At 33.8% G+C, this 27,993-nt stretch overlaps 1 protein-coding gene across 1 annotated transcript in view; it reads right to left on the minus strand.

Moving 5' to 3' along the window:
- LOC138701944 (zinc finger protein 37 homolog) overlaps positions 1-27,993 on the minus strand; it is a 49,222-nt gene continuing 21,229 nt past the window's right edge. Inside the window, exon 4 of the mRNA XM_069829322.1 lies at positions 1-27,961. Within this exon, the coding sequence (XP_069685423.1) occupies positions 26,845-27,961 (1,117 nt within the window). The 3' untranslated portion in view covers positions 1-26,844. The remainder of the gene's footprint in view (positions 27,962-27,993) is intronic.

Genomic DNA, 27,993 nt, shown 5'->3' on the forward strand with positions numbered 1-27,993 from the left:
CATACCTCTAAGATTATTCAGAATTTCCAAAATGATCGTAACACAAAACGACAATTTAAAGAAGCCAAATTAATCCATCAGAAAATTACTGCACTTAATAAGAAACTCAAACATAATAATTTGGTCCACACTAAAGCTGATAAGGGTAATGCCGTTGTGATCATGGAAAAACCTGATTACGTTAATAAAACATATGAATTCATCGCTAAAAATAATATCGAAGAAATTAATTCTAACCCCATTGAAAAACTCCAGAAATCTATAAAATCAGCCATAAAATCTGCTCCGGATATCATAAATGAGAGAGATGCACACAAATATATTGCTAAAAATCCTAGTCTACCAACCCTCAAAGCTTTACCAAAAACCCATAAAAAGGATTTATCTATGCGTCCGGTTGTCAATAGCGTAAATTCACCTAACCACAAAATTAATAAATTTTTGTTGAAATATTTGAAAGAAATACTTAAGATGGATAATAGGTATTCATTGAATAATTCCCAACAACTTATTGAAAGATTGCAAAGTTTAAGTATTAATAAATCCACTAAACTTGTCTCTTTGGACATCGAAAATTTATATACGAATATCCCACTTGATGAAACTTTAAAGATAATTTCAGAGAAATTACGTAAACTTAACACCGAAGAAAAAATCATCAATCAACTAATGCAGTTGCTTTCTGTTTGCACTAAACAAAATTACTTCCGTTTCGACAATAAATATTTCTTACAAACTCGAGGTGTAGCAATGGGTGACTCTCTTTCCGGTTTTTTAGCCGACGTATTTCTACAGAGCTTGGAAGACAGACATATCGAAAAACTTGCTGCTAAACACAACATCATTTCTTACAATAGATATGTTGACGACACCTTGTTAGTTTTTGAGAGTCATGCTGACACCCATGAAGGTATCTTGCAATCTTTCAATAGTTTACATCCTAACTTAAAATTCACCATAGAGGTTGAATGTAACAAATCTATAAATTTCTTAGACTTGAAAATTATCAGAAAACATAAAAGTTTTGATTATGATATTTTTAGAAAACCCACAAACACTACCCATACTATTCACTGTCAATCCAGCCATCCCCAGTCTCATAAGCATAGTACTTTTGTTTTCTTAATTGATAGATTGCTATATGTCCCTCTTTCCAAGAAAAATTATTTAAAAGAATATAAATATATAGTAGGACTTGCAATAGAAAATGGATTCAACAGAAAATTGATAGATAAACTTCTTTCTAAAAGAAAGTCTCATTTACACAAGAATTCAGATATTACGCTCACGCCCTTTACTGATACTAAAAAATCTAAGTATTGGAACACAATGTCTTTTTATAATAATGTATCATACAAGTTGCATAATTTTTTCAAAAAAGAAAATGTAAAGGTCTCTTTCAGAACAGGTAATAAACTTAATAATGTTATTTCAAACAATATTTGTAACTTTGATAAATATGCCAGTGGTGGAGTGTACATGCTGCATTGTAAGAATTGCCCAAAAAAGTATATTGGCCAAACCAAAAGGAATTTTAGGACTAGATATTCTGAACATAAAGCAGATTTTCGTCACAATCGTAATAAATCTAAATTCGCAACCCATTTGATTGAGAACGGCCACGAGCTTCAAAATATGTCCGACGCTTTACAGATTTTAAAACCCATCAGTAATGGAGCTTTTAATTTAGTTGCTGAAGAATTTTACATAGCTAAATCGCTTAATAATACAGTTCCACTAATTAATGAACAATTACCTAGTTCCGGTAATCCTTTATTTAAATTAGCCAATAGAAACTCTTCTCACTGCGGCACGTACCCCCCTCCACTTACGTCATGACGTGTCTCTCATACTGTGTCATTGCACCAGTCACCACCACGCCACAGAACAGACAACATCACTTTCTTTTATTACGCCAAGACCAAAGACCTTGTAAGTATTTTATCGTCAATTCACTTCTTTTTCTGGTCCTACACTGATCCCTTACTAAATACTTATTATTGATTTTTGCAGATTTTACAATGTGCTGCTACGTCGTGGTGACTGATCCAAAGCAATATTTTAATTTATTCTTTTTATTGTCTGTGTCGCTATTTTAAGCTGCATTTTTTACCAAATTGTGATCTATCACCTGCACACATGTCAAATATTTTTATGTATTTTTTGAGACCTCATGAAGGTTTTTCTACCATATATATATATATATATATATATTTCAGACTGTTCATAAGTCTTTTTATTTCTCTTATCATTGTATTTTTCATATTTTTATATTTTTACGTCATGTACTTTAACATTTTTCGACGTTACTAGTCTATCCATGTCTTTATATGAAAAGCATAACATCGCAAAAGTCTGACCTGAGGATGCTATTATTATAGCGAAAGCGCTAGTCAGAATATGTTCCTGCAACCTATGTAATATTTTGTAATTTTTAATAGACAGTTATTGAAGGACTCTTGATATTTGTTTTCTTTAAATATCTTCTTTCTTAATTTGGGTGAGTAAATGTTTTATCTGCTCTTATTTAGTAATATTATGCATTATAATGCTTTTCACGCAACTTAGTTCATGCATCTCATCTTCTTCGTGGCTATAATATTTTCTCTGGGCGCATGTCATATTTAACTTAACAGCAACTGAGTCTCAACATTACAACTAGACAACACTGCTTAACAGCGAATGGCTCGTGTTTTGTGGGTGACTAAAAAGCTGCGACCTCCATGAACTAAGTCGCGTCAAAAGGGATATAATAGTTTGTGTCGTGTTGAATTACTGATAATGCACAATGTAGCACCAACAGCAAGCTGTCTGCATAAGCAAAGCTTGCAAGCAGCTCTGTCGAGAGCCAGGTTGCCACATTGAAGCTTCTCTACAATCTGTTCATTCAGCACTTTCATCTGATAAACTGTCGAGTTCAATTAGAGAAACTTCTACATATTAAGTACAGTGAAACCTGGCGAAATAGCCACCTCAATAAACGGTCATTTTTCTCTAGAACCAATTTATTTTTTCCACGTAAATAACCCCTCATTTAAGAGGCCACCTTGCACTGCAGTCAGCAGCCAGGCACATTTCATGGATTCATCTATATTAGACAGTAGGTATGAACTGATCTGAACCCTACTACAATACACCCTTGTACTTATCTCTTAGACAAGCATCACCAAGCTGGCCTGACCCATCGAATTCGTACAATACATCGTACTTTTTCTTTTCTGAGGGTGCAATAAATGCACCTTTCTCATCTACTCCTTAAGGCTGCTAGCAAACAGAATTGTAATTATTACTGTACTTGCGACAATGAATGGGGAGGCATGATTGACCAAACTGACAGTATGCAAGCTGATTCAAAAATGCTTCTTCGGAAATGATATACCGTACTGAAATTTGGAGCAGTTTTACGTGAACAATTCCACTGTTAAAGAAAAACATTCTCTCCAGTTTAGTTAGGGAGTTCAGTTGTATGCAGTAGTGAATCTGTGATACAGTGTAGCCTATATGTACAGTAATGGGTGATAAGAAAAGGGTGGTTTTAAGTTTGGAGGAAAGAATTTATTATTATTATTATTAATTATTATTATTATTATTATTATTATTATTATTATTTACAATAGTATAGAATTAATTAAAGAAGGTATGCTGTTAATTAATAAGTAAATTCAGACTTTACTTTCAATACATCTAATCATGTGATAAAATAAGATCTGATTCTATTAAAAATTTCATAACCTTATGTTCGCAGTCACCTGTAGTAATGGCCATTTTTTCGAAAAATGACTAGTGGCCGCTTTAGACAGGGTTCACTGTATGGTTTCCATTCTCTGATATGTGCACTATCATTTTCCTGGATTTATACTTCGCTTCAACTTATGATAATTGAAAAATGATGGAAAGTGAAAACACACATCTTTGTTCCTCACAAATCACACTTGGACTTGAACTCCAAGTCCCTGGTATGCAAAGCCGACAATCTGGCTATTCAGCTCACAGTACACCTAAACTTCCCAATATTCATACAAATATCTTTCTCGCATCTAGCCTTTTTTCATTTTGTGATGATATTTACAATATTACTACACATGAAGTTTTTAAATCCAGCCTACCAAACACGTTTGTAATTGACATGAAATTAAAGAGAGTTGTTTATATTTGTTAACTTATATATTAAGGACTACAATATTTGTGTTATAACAAGACTCAGTGAATTCAACAAATTAAAAAGTTTTAAAGAAGAAATTTCCATCATCCACACTTCCAATTCATACCTCATGCTACATAGCTGCTTTCATGTTTAATCAGTTCAGCACATACTCATAAAATCTGCCGTTCTTAAATTACTTTTTTCTTTTTTTTTTTTTTTTTTTTCACTACAGAATAATCTAGTACACATCGACATATTTCATAATGCAGTCATGATGAAAAAGTCATGTCTGACCCATGGAACTGAATGTATATCAAGTATGTAAGATAGTCGTAATGACCCATTATTTGAAGACTAACATAAAAAAAATTCAACAAAATATAACTACCTACCTACAGTCAAACCAAAATAATATTAAATACATAAGTAAGAGCAAAAGAAAGTACAAATTAAATTCAGTCTTTTAAATATTCACACTATTTTTTCCTAGGTATTAAATAATTATTGTTACTACAATCGAACTTCCATACAATGAAAACCGATATAACGATCAATTCTGTTGCAACGATAAATTTTATTGCTCCCAGCATATTTCCTATATTTTAAATATGTTTTATCCATCATTACAATGACGGTCAAATTTTGGAGAAACCACAATGGAACGATAAAAATATAATAATAATTTTAATTCACTTGGTTTTCACGTTCAGTATTTAATTCTTTATTTGATATCACCTTCTTAAAGATGTTCTCCCATTATTTCGTTTATCCTCTTTCATATTTATGTTGACCAATCTTGGCATTCTGTGCAAGAAGCATGTGTTACAATAGAACTCTACTTGCTTCAATGGCATGTGACCCTTAACAGGATTTGCCTTTATGGTTCATGTCACTGGCACTTTTCACATTTGAGTGTTACTTGTTAATCATGGCAGGTGTAACACGAAAACAAATAAGCAGCTGCATTTAGTGATTTAGACAGGGGATTGAAGCAGACTGAAGTGGGTTTGCGCAGTTAATACAACATTCATAAAGGAATGCAAGGAAATAGAGGACAATGTCGCAAATGGTAAAATTAATCCTGAACATAATCATTTAAAAACTTAATGTCTCTAGTACACCACCGGAATATCTGATTGTGCTCGAAGCAATAAGAAACACGTTTATTGCTGAGAACCCCAAAACCAATGGACATAATACAATTACTTTTTTTTTTTTTTTTTTAAACATGCCTGAATGTTAAATGAATTTCTAGGCCTACTTCAAGTAGGGTAACCAAATGGTGACTGATTACTATGTAATGTTGTTTTCATACTTATTTATACCATACTCTCCTTCAGGAGATACATTGAGCAAAATTCCTCAATACAACAATAAGTACAATAACCCTGATATAAAAATGAAAATTTTTTATATCTCAGAAAATTGTTGTATCAAGGTTTGACTGTATCAGATTTTCAATTTAGAGAATAAAAAATATTATTAACCCTCAACTGGTACATTGTTGTCTCATAGACCCTCCGATTACAAATTAAGTGACATATAGGCTATTCCTGCTATATGAAGTTACAGATATGCATGCCCATCTATCTTCTTATCAGTGAGTCAGCAGTCTGTGTAAGAAACAGGTGTGTTGTACGTGCTTACAGTATTGAGTTACTGCATTTATAATTGCAGAAGCAGTCTGCATACCATTTATGTTTCTAATTTGTTGGATAAGTCATCACTGTTTTTTCGCATATATTGTTACATTCATATTATCTATATTGATATAATTAAAATTAATTTACTTTTGTACTCTTATATACACAAATCAGAGTATTCCTAGATGATTTCCTCTTATGTTTATTAATATGTTCATTGATTCATCAATTCATTCAATTCGCCCATCTGTCAGTCCAATCAATCTACTATTTATTGAAAATATAAGCAACAGTGGGCCTATCTTCCATGAAAGCAGACGATTCTAGAATCGCCTAATTTGTAAATCATACCTTGGAGGAATTAGGGAATGTAACATTACTGACAGTGATGACGAAACAGTAGATCTCACATTCATAATTGAAAGTGATTCTAGTTCAGATTCAGAAGTCGAAAATTGTGATAATGCTGAGCAATAAATTTAGAAGCAAACATATAGCCCTTCATTCCTCGAAAAGGGCAGTTTTGTGTGGGAGAAAAACTAAGAAATGTTCGAACCCGAGTCATAATATTATTGTGCAATTTCCTGGCTACCTTGGTAATAAACAAAACCATAAGATATAGGTATGGGATTTATTATTCTCGAATGAAATGAGTGATATCAGAGTAATTTGAACAAATGTAAAAATACAAACAGTGCAGGAAAGATATAAAGATCAGTTATCATTCATACACACAATCATTGCTATTGAGATGAAAGGATTTATTTTATTTTAGTAGGTTATTTTACGATGCTTTATCAACATCTTAAGTTATTTAGCGTCTGAATGAGATGAAGGTGATAATGCCTGTGAAATGAGTCCAGGGTCCAGCACCGAAAGTTACCCAGCATTTGCTCATATTGGGTCGAGGAAAAACCCCGAAAAAAACCTCAACCAGGTAACTTGCCCCAACCAGGAATCGAACCTGGGCCACCTGGTTTCGCAGCTAGATGCGCTGTTACTCCACAGGTGTGGACAGATGAAAGGATTTTTGAGTTTTACTTATTTTCACTCAAACTTTTAAATAGGATGGCGAGAATGTTCAAAATTAAGTTGCAATGGACAGTACTAGAAAAGATTTATTTCGTTGCACAATGCCCATGAAAAGATTTTCCTTTCTTCTTACATATCTACATTTTGATGATGTGGGCACCAGAGAACAGAGAAAACAAACTCATACCATTTCAGCTATTTCAGTAATATTTGATATGTTTATACACATGTGAAGATATATTCACTTGGCCATTATATTTGTATAGATGAAATGTTGGTGGCATTTAGAGAATGTAGTGAACTAAATGTACATGACCAAAAAGCTCGCAAAATATGACATGTGTTTTGCTGACGTCAGGACTAACTATCTCTATAATGTCTATATTTATTCAGGCAGAGGTTTTATTGGAATAGGCCTTTCCGACGAAAAGAAGCTCAATGTTTCTTCTCAGTCTATAAATCAGACTGGTAAGACCAACCGAAAAATCACATAGAAATGTTACAGCAGATAGTTGATTTAGATTAGTAGAAATAGTAGAGCAACTGTAAACACAAGATATCACTTACTTTGGAACCCTAAAAAAAAAAAAAATAATAAAATAAATGCGAGATTCCTCCAAGTTTTCTTCCCTATAAGTCAAGGGAAGTAAATTCATTCCAGTATGGATTTCATGGGGACATAACTCTTCTATTATATGTCACGAAGAAATTTAAGGTACCGGTAGTCACTCTAGTTTCCTCTATACATCATGCAATTGAAAGAAACCTTCGAACTGGAAAAGTCTGAAATTATAAAGGGTGCCCCAACAAGAATGCCGGATTTAATCTATACTAATAATAAAACTGTAACCAAAATTTTTCTGGTAATTTTCCATTTTTCAAAAATGTTAAATTTTTGTTTGTGTCTATCTACATGTGAGTTACCTTTTCACGCAATAATGGCTGAGCTCATTCTTATGAAAACTGATATATAGATTTTAGGCTATGTGGGATTCAAAATCATCATAATCATCATCATCATCATCATCATCATCATCATCCTGTCAAGTACTAGTCCCAAAATAACTGTTACGGCCTGAAAAAGCGATTTTCTTGCCATCTTTTCATAGGTCGACCAAGTGACCGTTTCCCAATTTGATGATACCTCATTATTGCCTTAGGGATCCTGGATGACACCATTCTTGATACGTGTTCCTTCCAGTTTAACTGATATCTGGAGATATAGTCCAGTATTGATGACACATTAAGTTCTTGGGATTCAAAATACTTTCTTTAAAAGGGGGGTTATAAGGGGACCTAAAGTAACAAATCGAAATATCTTGCTTATTACTGATTTTTTTAGGAGAACATTATATAACGAAATTTCTTTAAAAAATGTTTCTGACAAGCTTTATTCCATACACATTGGAAAAGTTGTTCTTCCAAAGATTCAAGAGCCCCACAACCAATCAAAAATTTGCTTATATATGTACATCCATTATCAACACACATTTTAAATAATATAAGATAGTATAATATCTTATTCGAAATAGCTTTGTTTGGTGTAAAAGAAATACACAAAGGCAATTTTATACCAATATTTGAAGTTCAAAGGTGGGCTTATTTAATCGCAGGCCTTTTGTACAGCTCACAGACCTTACAAATATATTTTGTTTCAGACGCTGGGCAATTGTCTGTTAGGTTTATAATACCAAGCTTAAAAGTAGAATTGAACTACTTCAGAGAGTATTACATGATAATAACAGTTACATCATAGATTTAAACACAATTCTGAAAATAATTCAGGAGAAAATGACTTACAACTTATTATAAGCTTTATTCACTAAGTAATAACGAAGCTGTATTCGAAAATATAACAGATTTAAGTCAATAATATTTATTTGTAACAGCGCAGTGTACGGTATGACTAGTATGCAATATTGCAACAATGTCTTCTTAGTGTTGGGTTGACGGCACTGCTGTCTGCTCTGTTATCTGTATTTGTTGCATTTATTCACATTATTAAATCCAACGTTCTTGTTGGGACACCCTAAATAAAATACTACAATTGCACAAAATGCGGAGAAGATAGTTTTGATAAAAAAAAATATACAAATTATAGTTCAAGTTGGTATACAAGAAGACTGTCAATGGCAAACTTTTTCCTTATCCTTGATATAATTGCTGTAAATGCTTATGTACTATTCAGGAGCTATCATGACTTTCTGATATTGTCTTCCTAGATTTCATGAATAGAATAGCCATGTCTTTAATTGAGCCTCATATGAGAGGAAGATTTCCACACACTTACCACAAGAATTCAGACTAAACATAACAAGAATTTTGAGGCTTCCACATGAAAGTCAATTGACACATGAGTTAAAGAAGAGGTTTTTGGAAAAAGGAAAACGTGTGCTCTTTGCCCCCAAAACTGAAAAGGAAAACAAAATAGCCTTGCTACAATGTCAGCATCCAATTTCTTTATAGTGTTAAAAAAAAGTATGCAGAATCTGCTCTGAAAATGAATGATTTTGTTTATCCCACCCAAAAAAGTTACGTGTTTAAAACAATAAACGTAAATTTTACAGAATATTTTTTAACATTTTCATCAAATTAAGTTTTATTAATGACACTCCTATTACAACGTAATAGTTGAGAAAAAATCATACTGCTGAAAAAGTGAATGTTTATTTTTTATTATTAAGATACAGTGGTCTCAGAGACTCCATGTACGAATTGTGTGATATTTTTGTAATGTACCAGTTGAGGATTAAATAAATTTTAAGAGATGAGAGCTGTGCCAGGATCTGACAAGAATTAGACATCTTGAACATAGTGAAGATTGCAGACAGGAAAAATAATTAACAGAAACTCATGAAAAACAACCTAACAAGTTATACAGTGCAATAGTTATGGGTGTTCACATAGTTCCCGCATGCTAACTCCCAGTAAGCAATAACATAAGAGCCAAGACTATATCATGCATTTGTATGGAGAAAAAAAACCCCAACTATACAATACGCATTTATGGAACAAAAGAACAGCTATTATCAATATGGAATTCTTAAAAAATTAACATGACTTACTACATCAAAGCCAGTGCTCGAAATGTACTCCATTAGCGTGGAAACAAACATTATAGTATGAGGTGATGTTCCTGTTTACTGACTGAAGAAACCAACTGAAATAGTAACCAATTGAAATAAGCTATTCTGGCAGTGGGAATCTCTAGGACTTAGACATTGCATTTCAGTCACTCTGTAAGATCTAAATTTTAACTTTTTTAATTGGAATATGTATGATAAGACTTTCTTGTGTTAAATTCTAACGTACCTTGTTTACAAGTTTCGACCTTTTACGGGTCATCCTTTGAACTGGTCGTTGTTGGTCTTGGCGCCTCTTGTTTTGTTTCCTGTGAGGGTGTGTTCGTGTGGTATAATGTAGAGTCAAAGAGTGTGTGTGTTCTGAAATTGAGTTGTGTGTTGAGAATTTCGTTGGGGTGTGTTTTCGTGTCTGTATATTTCATATTGTTCTAGTGTGTTTAGTTTCTGGCTTTTTGGTTGGATGTGTAGTATTTCCATGTCTGTGTTTATGTCTCTGATGGCGCCAAGACCAACAACGACCGGTTCTGAGGATGACCCATAAAAGGTCGAAACATGTAAACAAGGTACGTTAGAATTTAACACAAGAAAGTCTTATCATACATATTCCGAAGTGATACAGTGTTAAAAGTTGTGTAATCAAGATGTATTTTTTAATTGCTCTCTGAGCAGGGGAATAAGATATGTTGGCTTACTGTACAAGTTTTCTTAAGGATTTTTTTAAGAGATACATTCACGAATCTGTTGTTTTGAATTTCTTCACTAGTTTATGAATCTTGGAATGCGTTAGAACTCACACTTTTGGAAAATGTTCATGAAACACTCTTTTAACTCTTCCTACAGATTTGTACTTCAAGACCTTTCAACACATGAAAATATGCTGTTCAGCAGTTATACGAAAAGCCATTAATCACAACAAAAATACACATTATGTGTTACGAAAAGCGAACATAAACTGATGAAAGCCAAAGACTGCTTGATGTGTGAAGGCAGATTCTGCTAAGATATCAAAATAATACCATAGTATATACAGTCACGAAGCTTGAGTTTTGAGGGTACTAGGAACAATAGACTGTGCAGGTACTATTTCGCATTATCTGTAATGAGGCGATAGTAGCAATCCTAGTGGTTAGCAACTATCTATGGATGCATATTTACTACGTATTGCGCTTCGTGACTGTATTTACTAGACTGTGATAATACACACTTGCAATAAACCATCAGTTACCTACCGGTACTGTTAACACACGATTTAACCGGCGAGAGAGCTGCAGCCAACAACCATGTTTCACTACAATTTGTAGCTGCACATTGTAGGGTTGAGGCTGTTTTTTCTTCATTTGAGTACATGTTACAGTCACAGCTCTTATGCTATTACTTGCCAGGAATCATGTGCAGGAACTACGTGTATAACTGTAAGAGTCACAATGTATACTCACCAGTTACAAAAATTTAGAATATGAATAAAAAAGATGGACTGCAATTTAAAATGTATATCTGATTGAAACAGATTTTGAGTCATTGTGAAAAAAAAATGATGATAGCAAGAAAGTAATAAATCATATCATGACTCCAGAAAAAATCTGAAAGAAGCTAGGCCTACTTCAAATAAAGGGAAATCAATTCAACTTCAGTATCTATTTTTATGAGACTTCTGGGATTGAGTAATGACTGAATTTTAAGGGTGACGAAAACCTTACAATGATTTTCTTTAGGAAGGAAACAAAATTGGCGATTTCACGTCATAGTTTTACAGTATATAATAATAAGTGCCCCAGAATAAGAGGGCTCCTGACAAAAGTACCGTCCATTACTCGTTTACGTCAAAATTAAACTCTATTAGGCATCATCTTATCACCAGGATACCTCACAAATGCTTTAGTCTTAGAAATGTAATACTTCATACTGACAACCTCCCGAGTTCAGGGAGACCATAGTTAACCATGTCTGGAATCAATAGAAGAAACCCAACATATCAACATGTCACTGTGCCATGGTATAAAGTAGAAACTTAATTGACCTGGATAATATAAATGTAAGTCATCAGGTATTTATAAACAGAAATAAGTAACACAAATCACTTTTGTAATATACAATAATGTCAAAAGATAAATCCTTTTAGTTATTTATTTCCCTGATTAATCTTTCCTACGAAGTAAGTAAGCTTATGTGAATTTTTCTCGTATAAAAGTGCAAAGAAGCCTATTTCTATCTTCACGTAATATCAAGAAGCAAAGCTCAAGAATAAAGTCATGTCAAATTAGAGATTTATAGGTAGATCTTACTGGCCACCACTATCTATTAATCCAAAAGTTTACTACAAATACTTACAAAGTGAGTTAAACAGATTATTATCTACATCTCTTAACTCTATTGCCCTTAAAGCATTAAAGTAGCTTTTTACATTGTCCATATAAAAACTGTTTAACATACACACGTTTAGAAGCAGACTAACTTACCACTATTGTGGTTTACTGATAGTTTCATACAAATGGCTTTTATTAAGTATCTGCCCTACTTCTTATTGCGAGTACTGGTATGCAGTTAGAACTTACACCATTTGGAATTTTTAGTAACAAGGGTTTTATAACAAATTTACAATTACTGTTATTAGGAAATGTACCAGTAATAAATATAAGCACTTAGTACCTGTGAAAAAAAAATGTTGGCAAGGAAATTAAACAGTAAGAAGTGTTGGCAATTAATGTTTCAAAATTGTCAGCATTGGTTTATAATACCACAGCATACGGGAAAATGGGTGACTCATTCCTATTGTCACAAACCAGGTCACTGTCTCTGGAGAGTATGTCTGTACTTACAACCTTACAGAAAACAAATTAAAATTCAATTTCCAATATTGTATAAATATGTAATACACTGTAGAAGTTTATGCACTAGGAACTTTTAAGGTAAGAATGCATTTATATCCTTATAATTGCTAAAACATATACTATAAATATTTGTTTACAACAGATGTGTCAAAAAGGGCATTTTATTTTGTGACACAAGGTAGCAGGCAAATTCGAGCATGTCTCTTTCATTTCTGCAGACGATAGAAAACTAATACATAATGATTTTTGGAAGTTGAAAGATAAGAAAGGAAATTTTTATAACAAGTTTATGATATAAAAACCTGTGTCTAGAAAGGAAAGTGAAGGTAATAGTCGAATTTGTTTTTTCTACTTCTACCCTTTTGAAGTTTAGTCTCAATTAATTAGGGTGTGTAAAGAGTTCTTTCTGAATAAACCAAAAACGCTCTACACCAATGGTGACCAAAACAGGTATCATGATTACATTGTGTAATCACATACACTCAAATGGATAAAGAGAGTTTTCTGTACATTGCTGTCTGTCCCATTCACGTACTGAAGACAAGCAGTGACAGTACCATATCGCTCTACAAGCAGAAAGAGAAGGTTTCGTAATGAATTCGAAGAAGAATTTTTTGTTCTGCTTTCCTCAGTGATTAAATTAGGAATATTAAGAAGCAACATCAAAGGGCATTGCAACAAATGTCATGCTGAATACACAGGCGTTAACATTTATTATTATTATTATTATTATTATTGTTCAGTAAATGTTAGTACGTGTATGTGTATGAATATTTTTTAAGATCTCTTCTCTAGAAGGATAAAATTATTAGGTTATAAATCAATTTTAAACTTTTAATCTTTAGATAAGGGCAACTATTATCAGTTGTTTACTAGTTATTCATTAATAATAATATTACAGAAAAACTAAAAAAGAAACGAAGTCTGGCAGAATGTTAGACACGGCAATTCTCAACTGTATTATAAAGTTTTCGTCCATAAGGCGAGATCTGTGTTTATGTTTGCTAAGTGCAACTTGTGAAAACAGCTGTTCACATAAGTAGAATAAAAACATGGTAATATCTCAGCAACATAAGTTTTAAGCATAAGATAATGAAGTTTAATAGCTCGTTCCATTCTTAAAACAAGACATAATATTGAAGAGAATCCTCGTGTGGAATCACATTATTGCCGTGATAACTCTACAAAAAGAATATCTCCAAGTGCAGTTGAATTTAAAGACGATGCCTAAGAGTCTAGACACTTGAACGGACCACAGATAAAATTTTTGTTTCTGGGTCTATACACTGCTTGGCACACTATCTAAATCTTGTGTTATAACAGAGTTTTAAAAAATCTAAATTGTCGCATTTCTTTTTTACATCTGCTACTGGAATTCCTGCATATGACTCGGTTAAGAGAGAAGTTTTATATTATATTCTTATTGAATTTGGTATTCCCAAGAAACTAGTTCGATTAATTAAAATGTGTCTCAGTGAAATGTACAGCAGAGTCCACATAGGTCAGTTTCTGTCAGATGCATTTCCAATTCACTGTGGGCTGAAGCAAGGAGATGCACTATCACCTTTACTTTTTATCTTTGCTCTAGAGTATGCCATTAATAAAGTCCAGGATAACAGAGAGGGTTTGGAATTGAACGGGTTACATCAGCTTCTTGTCTATGCGGATGACGTGAATATGTTAGGAGAAAATTCACAAACGATTAGTGAAAACACGGGAATTTTACTTGAAACAAGTAAAGAGATAGGTTTGGAAGTAAATCCCGAAAAGACAAAGTATATGATTATGTCTCGTGACCAGAATATTGTACGAAATGGAAATATAAAAATTGGAAATTTATCTTTTGAAAAGGTGGAAAAATTCAAATACCTGGGAGCAACAGTAACAAATATAAATGATACTCAGGAGGAAATTAAACACAGAATAAATATGGGAAATGCCTGTTATTATTCGGTTGAGAAGCTTTTATCATCCAGCCTGTTGTCAAAAAATCTGAAAGTTAGAATTTATAAACCAGTTATATTACCGGTTGTTCTGTATGGTTGTGAAACTTGGACTCTCACTTTGAGAGAGGAACATAGGTTAAGGGTGTTTGAGAATAAGGTGCTTAGGAAAATATTTGGGGCTAAGAGGGATGAAGTTACAGGAGAATGGAGGAAGTTACACAACACAGAACTGCATGCATTGTATTCTTCACCTGACATAATTAGGAACATTAAATCCAGACGTTTGAGATGGGCAGGGCATGTAGCACATATGGGCGAATCCAGAAATGCATAAAGAGTGATAGTTGGGAGGCATAAAGGAAAAAGACCTTTGGGGAGGCCGGGACGTAGATGGGAGAATAATATATTAATGGATTTGAGGGAGGTGGGATACGATGATAGAGACTGGATTAAACTTGCTCAGGATAGGGACCAATGGCGGGCTTCTGTGAGGGCAGCAATGAACCTCCAGGTTCCTTAAAAGCCAGTAAGTAAGTAAATAAGCTACTGGAATTCCTAATTTTTTTTCCACCATGCAGCCTTTTTTCGAGTACATCACAGACAAATTTGTGGCCTTAAAGACAGAAGGATCCATTTCATATACAAGAAATAGGTAAGTCTCAATCAGTATATAAAAAAAATAAATGGATATCTAATTGTAAGCCCATTTTTTTCTAGTAGCATTTCAACTATTTTCAGATCCATGTGCTGTCTCTGCATTTAAAGAAACTAATTCTGTAGTCTGATGCTTATGTTCCACAAAACTTATTGAAACCGAAACTCTCTCATGACTAGACCTTGGAATTTTACACATGAAAAATTGACAATTTAGGCACCTAAAATAGGTTACAAAACGGTATGATTAGGCACTATTCTTTATTTTTAGGCAAGAAAACATTTTTATTTTTGGTATCTAAAATGGGCCACAAAACGATTAGTTATGCATGAAAGTAAATATTTTTACAGTTTTATGTGTATGACTATAATGTTGTCTCGTCGACACCTACCCACATTCAGGAATCTCCTATGTCCTCCCTAATTGCAGCAAGTGTTTTCTGATACTCGATATCCAAATTTGTCTTCCTGAGTGTGGACTCGGAATGATTTTTTGACAGCACTTTTCCAAAAATTTACACAAGACTTGATTTTGCAGTGTGTTCTATGGAATATTGGCTACTATCAATGCCCTGCAAAGACCTGAATTGAAATCACTAGTTGTTGCCGAACTCGCAGAAGTTTGAGTCAGCAGAGTTTGTTTCGGGAAATTCTTTTGTTTAGCTTTTCCTGCATGTCCTGCGCCATCTACATGGTGCTTAATGTGAGATTTTCTCTCGTGTGAAATCTGAAAGAATGGATGGGTTTAGTAAGTATGATTCGGAATGTATAGCTTTAATTGATTTAATTTTCTTTCAAATTGATTTCGAATAACTGTATAGTCTAATCTCCTTCAATAATAATAATAATAATAATAATAATAATAATAATAATAATAATAATAATAATAATAATAATAATAATAATAATATATTTTTATAATGCCAAAGAAGAAAAGGTCTACAATTTTATGTTTCTTAAAAATAGTCTTAGGCTAATTTATGGCCAGGTGTTAGCCTTAAATAATCTGAGAACACCACTGAAAACTAATAAATTAGTTACTGGCTTCCCTTCCATAACAAAAAAAAAAAATGTCCAATTCTTACCTTTTGTTACATAAGCGAAAAAAAAATTACTTTCCCATCGTAAATAAGATCGTTATAATCTACTAGCCAGGCTTTCGAACACTTGTCTTTCGGCATTGTTTCTCTTCACACTGCTATGCAATGCAACTAATACAATACAGGATATGAGCACTAAACCATATGCACAGAGAAGAAAATTAGAAATGAAATTTAAGCTATGTATCATTGAAGGATTCAAAACGGTTGGTAGTTAAAATGTTAATCAGAAACATATCAATTGCTGGCAGCCAGCATTTGCCTAAAAATCCGAGGTCTACTCATGACATTAGCTGTAAAAAAATGTTCACATGTTTGTAAAAATAAGAGTGATGCAATGAGATGAAATTGAACGGTTAAAAACATAATATACAAAGAATACAATTTCACAGGAAAGACTTTTTTTCTTATCTAATATTTACATAAGGAAAAAACTGTTACTGTAGCTTGTCAGAAAACAGCCTTTTCCCGAGAATATCACCAATAAATTTGTAACCTTAAGGGGGAGAAGGATCGATTAATATACAAGAAATAGATGTGACTCAATCTGTGTTTAAAAAAATTAATGGGTGTCTAATTGTAAGCCCATTTCTAGCAGTTCTTCACGTGTTTCAGATCTACAAACCGCCACTGCACTTAAAGAAACTAATTCTGTCGTATGATGCTTATGTCTCTCAAAACCGAAATTCTCTCATGACATTAGCTTTAAAAAGTTTTTACAAGATATTAAAAATAGGAGCGATGCAATCCCTTTGGAAGAAATAGAGCAACAATTTTGCGAACCTGAACACAGCTCAATTCAGGAAGTAAAAAGTACAGTTAAATATTCATAGTAGAATTGAATGAGCTTTTCTTTAATCGGTATTTTACAATGCTTTATTAAATACTATGGTTATCTAGCATCTGAATGAGATGAAGGTTTTAATGCTAGCAAAATGAGTCCAGAGTTTGGAGCCAAAAGTTATCCAGCATTTGCTATTCATTGTTGGGGGGAAAACACCAGAAAAAAAAAACCTCAACCAGGTAACTTGTCTCAATCAGGATTTGAACCTGGGCCCACTCATTTCATGGTCAGGCATGCTAACTGTTACTCCACAGCTGAGGACTGAAAAAGGTTTGAGGTACATTGAAATTTCAGTCCTGTAAGTCTTCTGAGAAACTTTAAATCTTTAGGAAAAAGAGGTCAACATAATACGAAGATAACTGAAATACAAAATATAGACTCCTTGAATTTGCAAACTGTTGCTTTTCATGCAACTTAGTTCATAGAGGACATGGCATTTTCGCTACCCAAAACAATATCAGCCATTTGCGCTTAAATAATGTTGTCTATTTGTATTGTTAAAATCGCTGTTAGTGGTGGTAATTTAAACATTACATGTGCCCAGAGAAAATACTGTAGCCATTAAGGAGATGAGACATATTATGAACTATGCATGGAAAGCATTACACTTATTTTCAATAAGCTGAAAAACATCACTGTTCAAGCAGACAAAACATCTCTTGTCGAATTTAAATCCAACATCAGTGAAGACTTCTCTATTGTCAATCTAATGAGGCAAAGCCTTGAAAGAAGGCGTAAGTGAATGATGTCAGACTCTGAGGTAAATTCCAAAACATTATCCATTATGCATGTAAATATCATAACATCAGAGAATAAAAAAAGACATTGCATGTTGAAATATGTGCCTAGTGATACAGCATTTTACAAACACATTATGAAGTGATTTTTGTTAAAAACAAAAACGTGTTTGCTGCCTTATTCAGACGGTTACCATTAAGGATATACAGTAAAATAAATACAATATCATCTCATTATAAGCTAATGCTATAAACAAATTTAATTTAAAGTGGAATTAGGTTTAAGTTCAATTTTCTACAGTTGTAATTTATACTTCCATTTTTTTGGTATCTAATTCAATTAACACATATATTAATATCACTGATTAAACAAGTTTGTAACACCTCTGCATTTTATTATTACTTTATTTTATATACTTCCTAATAACCTTGAAAACAATTTGGCTATGGAGATAGAACCTGGTTTGTGATGACTTTTGTGCTAAGAATAACAAAAAAGTTCTACCTCCAAACAAAACTTTTTTGCAACATTATTTCAATGGAAAATATCGTCTCAAATGCAAATCTGAAACTCACCTAGAGATAATACATTGTTGTCTGATTTAGTCCAGGGATAGTTGCAATACTTATGCCTGTATTGTATAATAAAACTTCAATGTTAAACATCTGCAAAATAAATTTTGGAAAGAAACACCTTTATTATAATAAGCAGTCGATACATGAAGAATTTGGGGCTTTTTTCATCCACGTAGCCATGCTGTTGAAGGGTAAGTTAAAAAATCCTATGTAAATTAGTTAATGTTCAAAAAATTACCTAAAAAACACTTATCAGTCAAACTTTTTGACATTTATGCTTGGCCAGCATATTGCAGCAGAAGCTTATACAAGAAATACAAAGACAAATTTTTATGCATTTGTACGAACATTAAAGAAACCTGATTAAGAACAAAACCACATTTGACATAACTTAAGTCAAAATATTTTTTCAGTAACTATCTTCATTAGTCATGTTAGTAAAAAAAATCACCCATAAGTCATTAAGAGATAGAATTTGCAATTCTGTTAACAAAGAGGAATGAAAAATCGAACCATAACCATTCTTTTTGTTCAAGGGACTGCACATCTGAAATAATCGACTATTCGATAAGAAATTCACATGCTTCAGGATGAAGTGAGAGTTGATATTAATGAATGTTTTACCGCCCTATGCAATGCACGAAATACAATCAGAACTTGAATGTATGTATCTGTGATGGTTGATGCATCAGATCACATGAGTTTGAAATCAGTGCCATTTCTGATTAGATTATTGCCTACATTCCATTTCTTATGTAGATATTCAGCACAAGGTACACTGTTTTCAAAATTTAAGTGAAGAAACAGCAAATCTACAGGCAAATTATGTGTTGGACATCTTGAAGAAACATCATTTAAATGACAAGGTTGTTGCGTTTTGTGCAAATAACTGAAGCACAAACTTTGATGGTTATAAGAAGGCAAGAACAAAAATGTTTTTTTTTTCTAAATTGGACTGTGTGCTGGAAATGAATATCCAAGGGAATGGCTGTGTTGTTCATGTGGTGCACAATTATGTACATACAAGTGCAGATGTTCTTTCTATTGATGTAGAAACTGTAGTAAATAAAATACTTCTGGAGGAATTGAAATTATTTTATTTTGTTCTTACTGAATAAAAGCAGATTCTAGGCAGTGCTGAAACTAGATGGTTGTTATTACTACCAGCAGTTACTAAGACAATTGAAATGTATGATGTACTCAAATCATATTTCATGTGTCCCACATTGCTGAAACAAATTTTGAGAACCTGCCTCTAACTGAGGTTCTGGCTATTATTATCAGTCAGTACATCTCACTTGATGATATGTGTCAGAGGAAGAGCAATGTTTGTATGCATCTGAAGTATGATTAGTGTAATATGTAGCTATGTGATGTATGCAATGGAGGGGGAAAGGAACTGGTCACTCTACCCCAATATCTCCTGGCCTAGTTGCCTCATAAGTAGTGCTTTGTTGGTATCACTTGTGAGATTCAGACCTGTCTTCGGGCAGTTGACTAAACAACAACAGTCTCTTCTTTGACTTCACTCCATTTAGAGTCAACTAAAAACATTCTCATATTCAATTCAAAAGTTGAAAAGGGCTAATATTTCAGTAACTCAGGTAACAGAAGAATTATGTTTACTAAAAGAAAAAATTATCAACAGGAAATGTGTAAAGTTTCAAAATTCAGCTGTTTCTTCAATTTTAGCACGGTTAGAGTACGAAAGTCTTTTCATCCAACAAAAATTTGAGGAGATTACACATTTCTTTCATAACACTTTTGTACATTATTTAGAGAAGTGGGTTTCCCCTTATCAGCCTTTGAAGTCATTTCATTTGATTAAATTACAAAATATGGCATCTTGGAATGAAGTTGCGAAAAGTCTAGATGTTCTTAAAGCAGTAGATTCAGGTTCATCAAGTCAGATAGGTGAAGATAAGCTAGTTGATGAAATTGTACATGTTAACAATATTGTAATCAGCAAACTCGAGAAATAGAACAACATTAACAAAGATGTTGACAAAAAGTGATGTAATGTATTGTAAAAATGTGAAGCTGTTAGTGAGCTTTGCATTGACTATACCGGGCACAAATACTACTGTTGAACGAACTTTCTCAATTTTCTATGGACTGATTAGAAAAATCGTCTTATAATAGAAATGATACAAGTAATTATTTCTGTCAAGACTCATTTTTAGGATCTTAGTTGTAAACAATGTCATAATCTGTTGTTAAGTAATCCCAAACTCTTGAAAGAAATTCACTCATCAGAAAAATATAAAAAAGAGTACCAGTAATAGAAATAGAAGTGTTTTTTTGCTTCAATGAACACTAAGTGACAGGAAATATTGAAACATGTAACAACTCAGTAGTTATGCCAGTTGTAGAGAGAACTGTAAAAAACTTTGAACCAATAAAATCATACCTGCACAAGGTGATTGGGAAATTTTTTGAGGACATGTTATCATTGGCATATCTCAGGTTTATAATGAACATTGCTGGACATTTCTCAGTAAATTCTAAATTTCAATCTAATGAGGCGTTTATTACTGACTTCTTTAACATTATGAGATCCTTCAGAATCTCTGTGCAGGAAAGAAAGGAAGAGCAGTTTTATGGATCAATGGCATCTCCAGTCATCCCAAAATCAGTACCTAAATGACGACTGAATTAAAATATTCAAATTAGAGGTAACTGATTCCTTGCAGTGTGCTAGAGTCTACCTTGACAAACGTTTTGATTTTGAGGAAGAGGTGGAAAAATTCAAATTTCTTGAAGCAACAGTAACAAATATAAATGACACTCAGGAGGAAATTAAATGCACAATAAATATGGAAATATGGCAAATGCCTGTTATTATTCGGTTGAGAAGCTTTTGTCATCTAGTTTGCTGTCAAAAAATCGGAAAGTCAGAATTTATAAAACAATTATATTACGGGTTGTCCTGTATGGTTGTATAAAATTTGGACTCTCACTTTGAAAGAGGAACAGAGGTTAAGGGTGCCTGAGAATAAGGTTATTAGGAAAATATTTGGGGCTAAGAGGGATGAAGTTACAGGAGAATGAAGAGAGTTACACAACGCAGAACTGCTGCATTGTATTCTTCACCTGACATAATTAGGAATATTAAATCCAGATATTTGAGATGGGCAGGGCACGTAGCACATATGGGCAAATCAAGAAATGCATATAGTTGGGAGACTGGAGGGAAAAAACCTTTGGGAAGGCCGAGACGTAGATGGGAGGATAATATTAAAATGGATTTGAGAGAGATGGGATATGATTATAGAGACTGGATTAATCTTGCTCAGGATAGGGACTGATGGCGGGCTTATGTGAGGGTGGCAATGAACCTCTGGGTTCCTTAAAAGCCGTAAGTAAGTATGTTTACAGCACACAGTTCCCTTGTCTGTGAATGAGACAGCTCCAGAATAAAAATTACTGATCATCTGTATCGCAAATTAAAATTTAACTCTTGGTAGATTTCATCCTTGAATAGCATGCTATCATTATAGATAATGAATTTTGCCTTATATCGTAAGCATCTTCACAACAGAAATATAATTCTCAACTCTTCCAACTCAGTACTCGAAGATGGTCATAATCATATATGGAGGCACTGAGGATCACCCAACAATTTCTACACTAGGAACAAATATCCTAAAATGAAAATCTCTAGAACATCCCCATCAAAGGACTAAACATAGAATGGAGTTAAAATCCTAACACCAGCTATCCTGAGGAAAAGCAGTTATTTACAATAAACTGCTTCTGCAAATTCCATTATTATTATTATTTTTATGTATATACACACATATTTTGTGAGTGAGAGTAAGAGAGTGTTTTGTATCATGCACATGTACATGTATGTAATACATATATGTCACACCTTACATATGCATGCTTTAATTTATATTCAGGCATGTAGTTTCAAAATCAGAAGATTCCAGTTTCAGTCAATTTTCAGATAGGCCTATGCACCTTAATATATACTTGTGCTCATTATGAATTCAAGAAGGTTTTGTTCCATATATGAATAGAAATCAACAAGTCTGAATCTTGAAATTATTTCCAAACTGTGAAGTTTTACCAACAGCTTCTTCAGTTTTTAAAGAGTTATGACTGGAATTTCTCGGTTTTCAAATGCACACCTCATAAACATACATTTTTCATTACTTCAATTGCTCTTTGCAAACATTTTGACTGCAACCTGGTAAGTAATCTGCTTCTAAAACAAGTTTATTGTATAATAAAACCTATATATGGCTTTCTTTTTTATAATCAATTGACATGTGTACTAAACCAGAATATTTAAAATGGTAATTACAATAATCTCTCGTGGTTCTTAGCTTGAATTGACAGCACACTGTAAAAGCCCATTTACACAAACTTAATACTACATCAGAATAAAATAAAAAGGTCCATTTACAAAATAATGTAACAATTTAAAAATAAATTATGCTATCTAGTACAAATATTCTGAAATAGTTTTTTTTTTCTATCTTTAAAAATAAAATTTGTATTGGAGATTCATAGATTATATTACCAGACTTCTGAAACATAAAATCATAAGACTAACAACAATATTAATATCTTCATATACAGTCTGATATGTGATTGGCTACTTGTGTTCATTCTGATTAAGAAAAATAAAATGATTAAAAAGGAACTGACTTTGTAGCTGAAGGGTATGAGTTTGAACTTGGGTGATATTATAAAGATACTTCATTTACTGTTCTTTTAATCCATAGAGGATATTCACAGATTATGATACTGCATTTATGGCGCAATAATGGAATAAAATGACTTTGAAAACAAAATTACTGGCATAAGGTCTATTCCAAAGCTAGTTTAGCACCATAAACCGAACAAGATTTGCCAAACACTATTCTTTTGTTGTGAACTGTTAAAATGGCGTCTGCTGCAGACTCCCATTACAAGCAGTGAGTAGTAATTGAATTTTTGGTTCTTGAAAGTGAAAGTGTGGTGAATATTCATAAACGTCTGTGTGCAGTGTACAGTAGTGTGGTAGTCGTGCAGTTGATAAGAGCACTGTTGGGTGGTGACCTCAGAGAGTTTAGGAGTCAGAAAGTGCAGAAACCGAGCTCTGAGATCTGCCACATGATGGATGCCCTGCCATAGCCAACACTCCAGACATGATGAATTGTGCAGATGTCATTATTCATGCAAGCAACATAAGTATGGCCCTACAGCTGTCAGTAAGCATTCAAAATGTTACTTCAATTATTGATGCTCTCGGATATTCAAAACTGTATTCACAATTGGTTCTAAGAAGTCCCATCATAGACCACAAGCTGTAGAGGAAAGTACAGTGAAACCTCTCCTTATGGACACCCCCAAGATACGGACAATCCTCATATATGGACAGATTTTTATGTCCCAACTGAAATAATATAGAAATAATGATAAATTTAACTCTCAATTACGGAAACTCTCAGATACGAAAACGGACAGCTGTTTCACAGTCCTAAAGCTTGCTTTACCTCCTGACTACAGAGAGAATTTGGATTCCAAGACATAATGTGTTACAAAAATGAAAAATTAAGTTTTGAGAACAGTACAGAAATTCTTTAACATGATAGAAGATAATAAGGGTCTCGTAAGCTACCACTAGCCCAACCGGCTACCCCTTGTTAGCTGGAAGCAGATGGATAAACAAAATCATAAAATTTAACCTGTCTGATGGGTCCAAGGTTTTTGCGATCATGAAATTGTATTTGACACATGAGAGGGGTAATAAGATTATTCTCTTCATTTCAACAGTTGTTCTGTTTTGAAAGACGTGTAAAGGTTAAGTTGAAAACTGTAAATTACAGTACTGCATAATTGTAGACCTAGAATAAAATTGCCTTGCGCAGTACTGTATTTTCCTATTTCGGTCTTATCTACTGTAGTTCAAAGTTGCAAAGAATTTACTGTAGTACAGTAGACTGTATTTAGAATTAAACTACAGTAATACATTTCATTTAAAGCGTGAAGGGACACATAATGCATATTATAAATTTACTATTAGATTGGGGAGCCTCCCTCCCAATTAAGGACACCTCCCAGATGTGGAGAGATTGTTATGTCCCATGATGTCCGTAAATGAGAGGTTTCACCGTAATTTCTTCTGAATTGTTAGAGCACTCTGAAGCTGAAGGGAAGGTCTTTTTGTCCCGGATCGTTACAGGTGACGAAATTTGGTGCATTATTTTGAGCCCAAGATAAAAAGGCAGTCAATGGCATGGCATCATCCTCAATTGCCCAGAAAAAAGAAATTCAAGACAGCCTCCCCTGCAAAAAAAGCCGTGATTACTATCTTATGGGATTGTAAAGGAATCATTCTTGTGGATATGATGCCAAGAGAAGCAACCATTAACTCAGAGGCATATAACAACATCCTGAACAAGCTCAAGAAACGTTTCCAGCAAGTTCAGTCTCGCAAGAATCCAGCAGAAATGTTGCTCCAGCATGACATTGTACACCTCACACAAGCTTGTGAACCCAGAAACACTTAAAATGAGTTAGACCATGCTGCCCCATCCTAAAGGACAGATCTGTCACTGTCAGACTTCCACCTGATTGAGTCTCCTAAAGATGCTTAGTGTGGAACTCATTTTGAAAGTGACAAAGCATAGCTGATGCAGTGAGGAAGAGGCTACGCACACAGAACAAAAGCTGGTATTGGCAAGGAATACATGCACTCATTCCAAACCGGCATAAGGTCAGAGAACGTGATGGAGACTTTACAGAAAAATAGTACATGAAGAAGAAACATTCATTTACATTGTCACCAAACTGCAACAATTTTCATTACATAACTTCTCAGAAAAAAATGTGGTACATTACTTTTTGAACAACCCTTGTATTTAGAGGGATATGAAGTTGTGCACATGACCTTCATTCATTATTAAAACTTCACTTCTTTTTTTATGAAACATATCTCTTTATCCTTCACCCCTCCAATTATTATTACCACTCTTCTTCAGATTCTTATATTTCCATAATACAGCATTACTGAGAATCTGATTCATGCGACCTTTTTATTAAAAATAATTGCAATAATAAGCTCTATAAATGCGGTATATGCTCATGAATCACTCCCAATTATTTCTGGAGTACATTCTCTTTGACACCTTATTTATTAATGTGCATGTGAATTGTAAATAGATTAAGAGTGAATATAATAGTTTACTTGAAATGGAAAAAAATTTGGAGAACAAAACTATAATAGTAGAAATGTTAAATGTTATGTTTTATTTAACGACGCTCGCAACTGCCGAGGTTATATCAGCGTCGCCGATGTGCCAGAATTTTGTCCCGCAGGAGTTCTTTTACATGTCAGTAAATCTACAGACATGAGCCTGTCGCATTTAAGCACACTTAAATGCCATTGACCTGACCCGGAATTGAACCCACAACCTCGGGCATAAAAGGCCAGTGCTATATCAACTGCGTCAACCAGGCAGACCTTTAACAGTAGATAAAAAAGCAAGAACAGCAGAACAAAATTCTGCATGGCCCTTCATCTACATTTGTTAGGAATTACACATTTCCCATTATGTTTAATCTATAAAGAGGAGAATTCAGTTATGAATATGAAGCACTGCATTACATTTCGTGCATAATTTTTTGTGGTTTAATATGACTTATCTGTGAAAAATATTACTGCTTGGTGAGTCTAATATTTGGTAATATAATTATACAGAACACCAAGAGGCAAAGGGAATTATCCAAAGATTGAGCATTAGAGAATACTATTACTATACCTGTTTTTTTTCTTTTAAGATGGGACTTGACAGGAGCGTTGCGATCAGAAAAACAACTGAATGTCACATAGTGTAGCAGACCTGTTGCTATGATTACAACAGTTTAGTTGCCAAACTTACCATTTCCACGTGGTGAGAGCTTAATAGCTCTATTGGTGACATTTATTGTGCACACATTAGCAATGGTACGTTTCATCTTTGATTCTCTATCGATTTTTGTATTGTTTTCTTACCTTTGCGTTGATTGTCAATTAATGTTTTAACGTCTCCCATATTAACTTCAATTGCTGGCTTCCATCAGCTGGCAGCATGGTAGTCCATATTGGCAACATAGCACTGTAGTTCCAAGTTCGGCCACTTAACTGTCATGTCCCATCTTTCAAAAAAAAAAAGTATAGCGTGTTACAAAATTACTTTTCCGTAATACAAAGTGAAGTCTTTGTAAATGGTTTTCAACTACATTTCACATTAAGTCTGTGTAAATAGGCCTCAACAGATATTTAAAATGGTTTCACAACCATATGGGTCTTCTTATGTCTCTTCAACTGATTACTTCTAATAAATCTTTTACCACAATCTTGGCATGAGTATGGTTTTTCTCCAGTATGTAACCTCATATGAATCTTGAGTTCTGTACTTCGAAGAAAACTCTTGCCGCACTCTGTGCAAGCAAACTGTTTCTCCCCAGAATGCATCCTCATGTGAATCTTATGATCACACCGTCGAACAAAACTCTTCCCACATTCTGTACATGAAAATGGTTTTTCCCCTGTATGCGTGCGCATATGTTCATTTAGGTTACTACTTCTCAGAAACCTCTTTCCACAGACAGTACAGTTAAATGGTTTGTCGTCCATATGAGATCGCTCGTGTAAAGTTAAAGTATTACGAAGACCAAAACTTTTACCACAGACCTGACAGCAAAACGGTTTTTCGCCTGTGTGAGTTCTCATATGACGTGTCAAAGTACTGCTCTGACCAAAACTTTCTCCACATTCAGTACATGAAAATGGTTTTTCGCCAGTGTGTGTCCTAATATGCAAAGTAAGATTACCGCTCTGACGAAATGTTTTTCCACACATCGAACAACAAAATGGTTTTTCACCAGTATGTGTCCGTAGATGTTTCAAAAGACCACTCTTTTGAGCAAAAACATTTCCACATTCGTTACAAACAAAACGTTCTTTCTCTTGAATCATTGGCAAGGCTTCAATCATATCATCATCATCCATCATACCAAATCTATCTATTGGTGGCAAACTCATTATATCATCTTTCTTTATCTCTTCTTCTTTTATGGCTGAATCATCCAAGTTCTTCTTTTTTGGGCCTCTTCTCTTCTTTGGAGCCACGTTATCATGCGCAGAAAAATCTTCCTGCGTTTTAACCCCACTTTTCTTTTCAGGAGTGCCATTTGCCTGCACTGAAGTCCGCTTTCTCTTGTTTGGCTTTTTGTCTTCTCTGTTCTGGGCACAGTTCTTGCCACACACGTGTGAACAGCAAGCTTTGTGAGTGGCATCCTTCTTGGATACGTCACTGCAATTGAACAAATCTGAAGACCCTTGTTGTGGTACGTTCTGCAGGTCTGCAACTTGAACAGTGCTCCTCTCATTCGACCTATAAACAACATCACATTAACATCAATATGC

Source organism: Periplaneta americana, chromosome 1, assembly GCF_040183065.1.
Source record: "Periplaneta americana isolate PAMFEO1 chromosome 1, P.americana_PAMFEO1_priV1, whole genome shotgun sequence".
NCBI lineage: Eukaryota > Metazoa > Arthropoda > Insecta > Blattodea > Blattidae > Periplaneta > Periplaneta americana.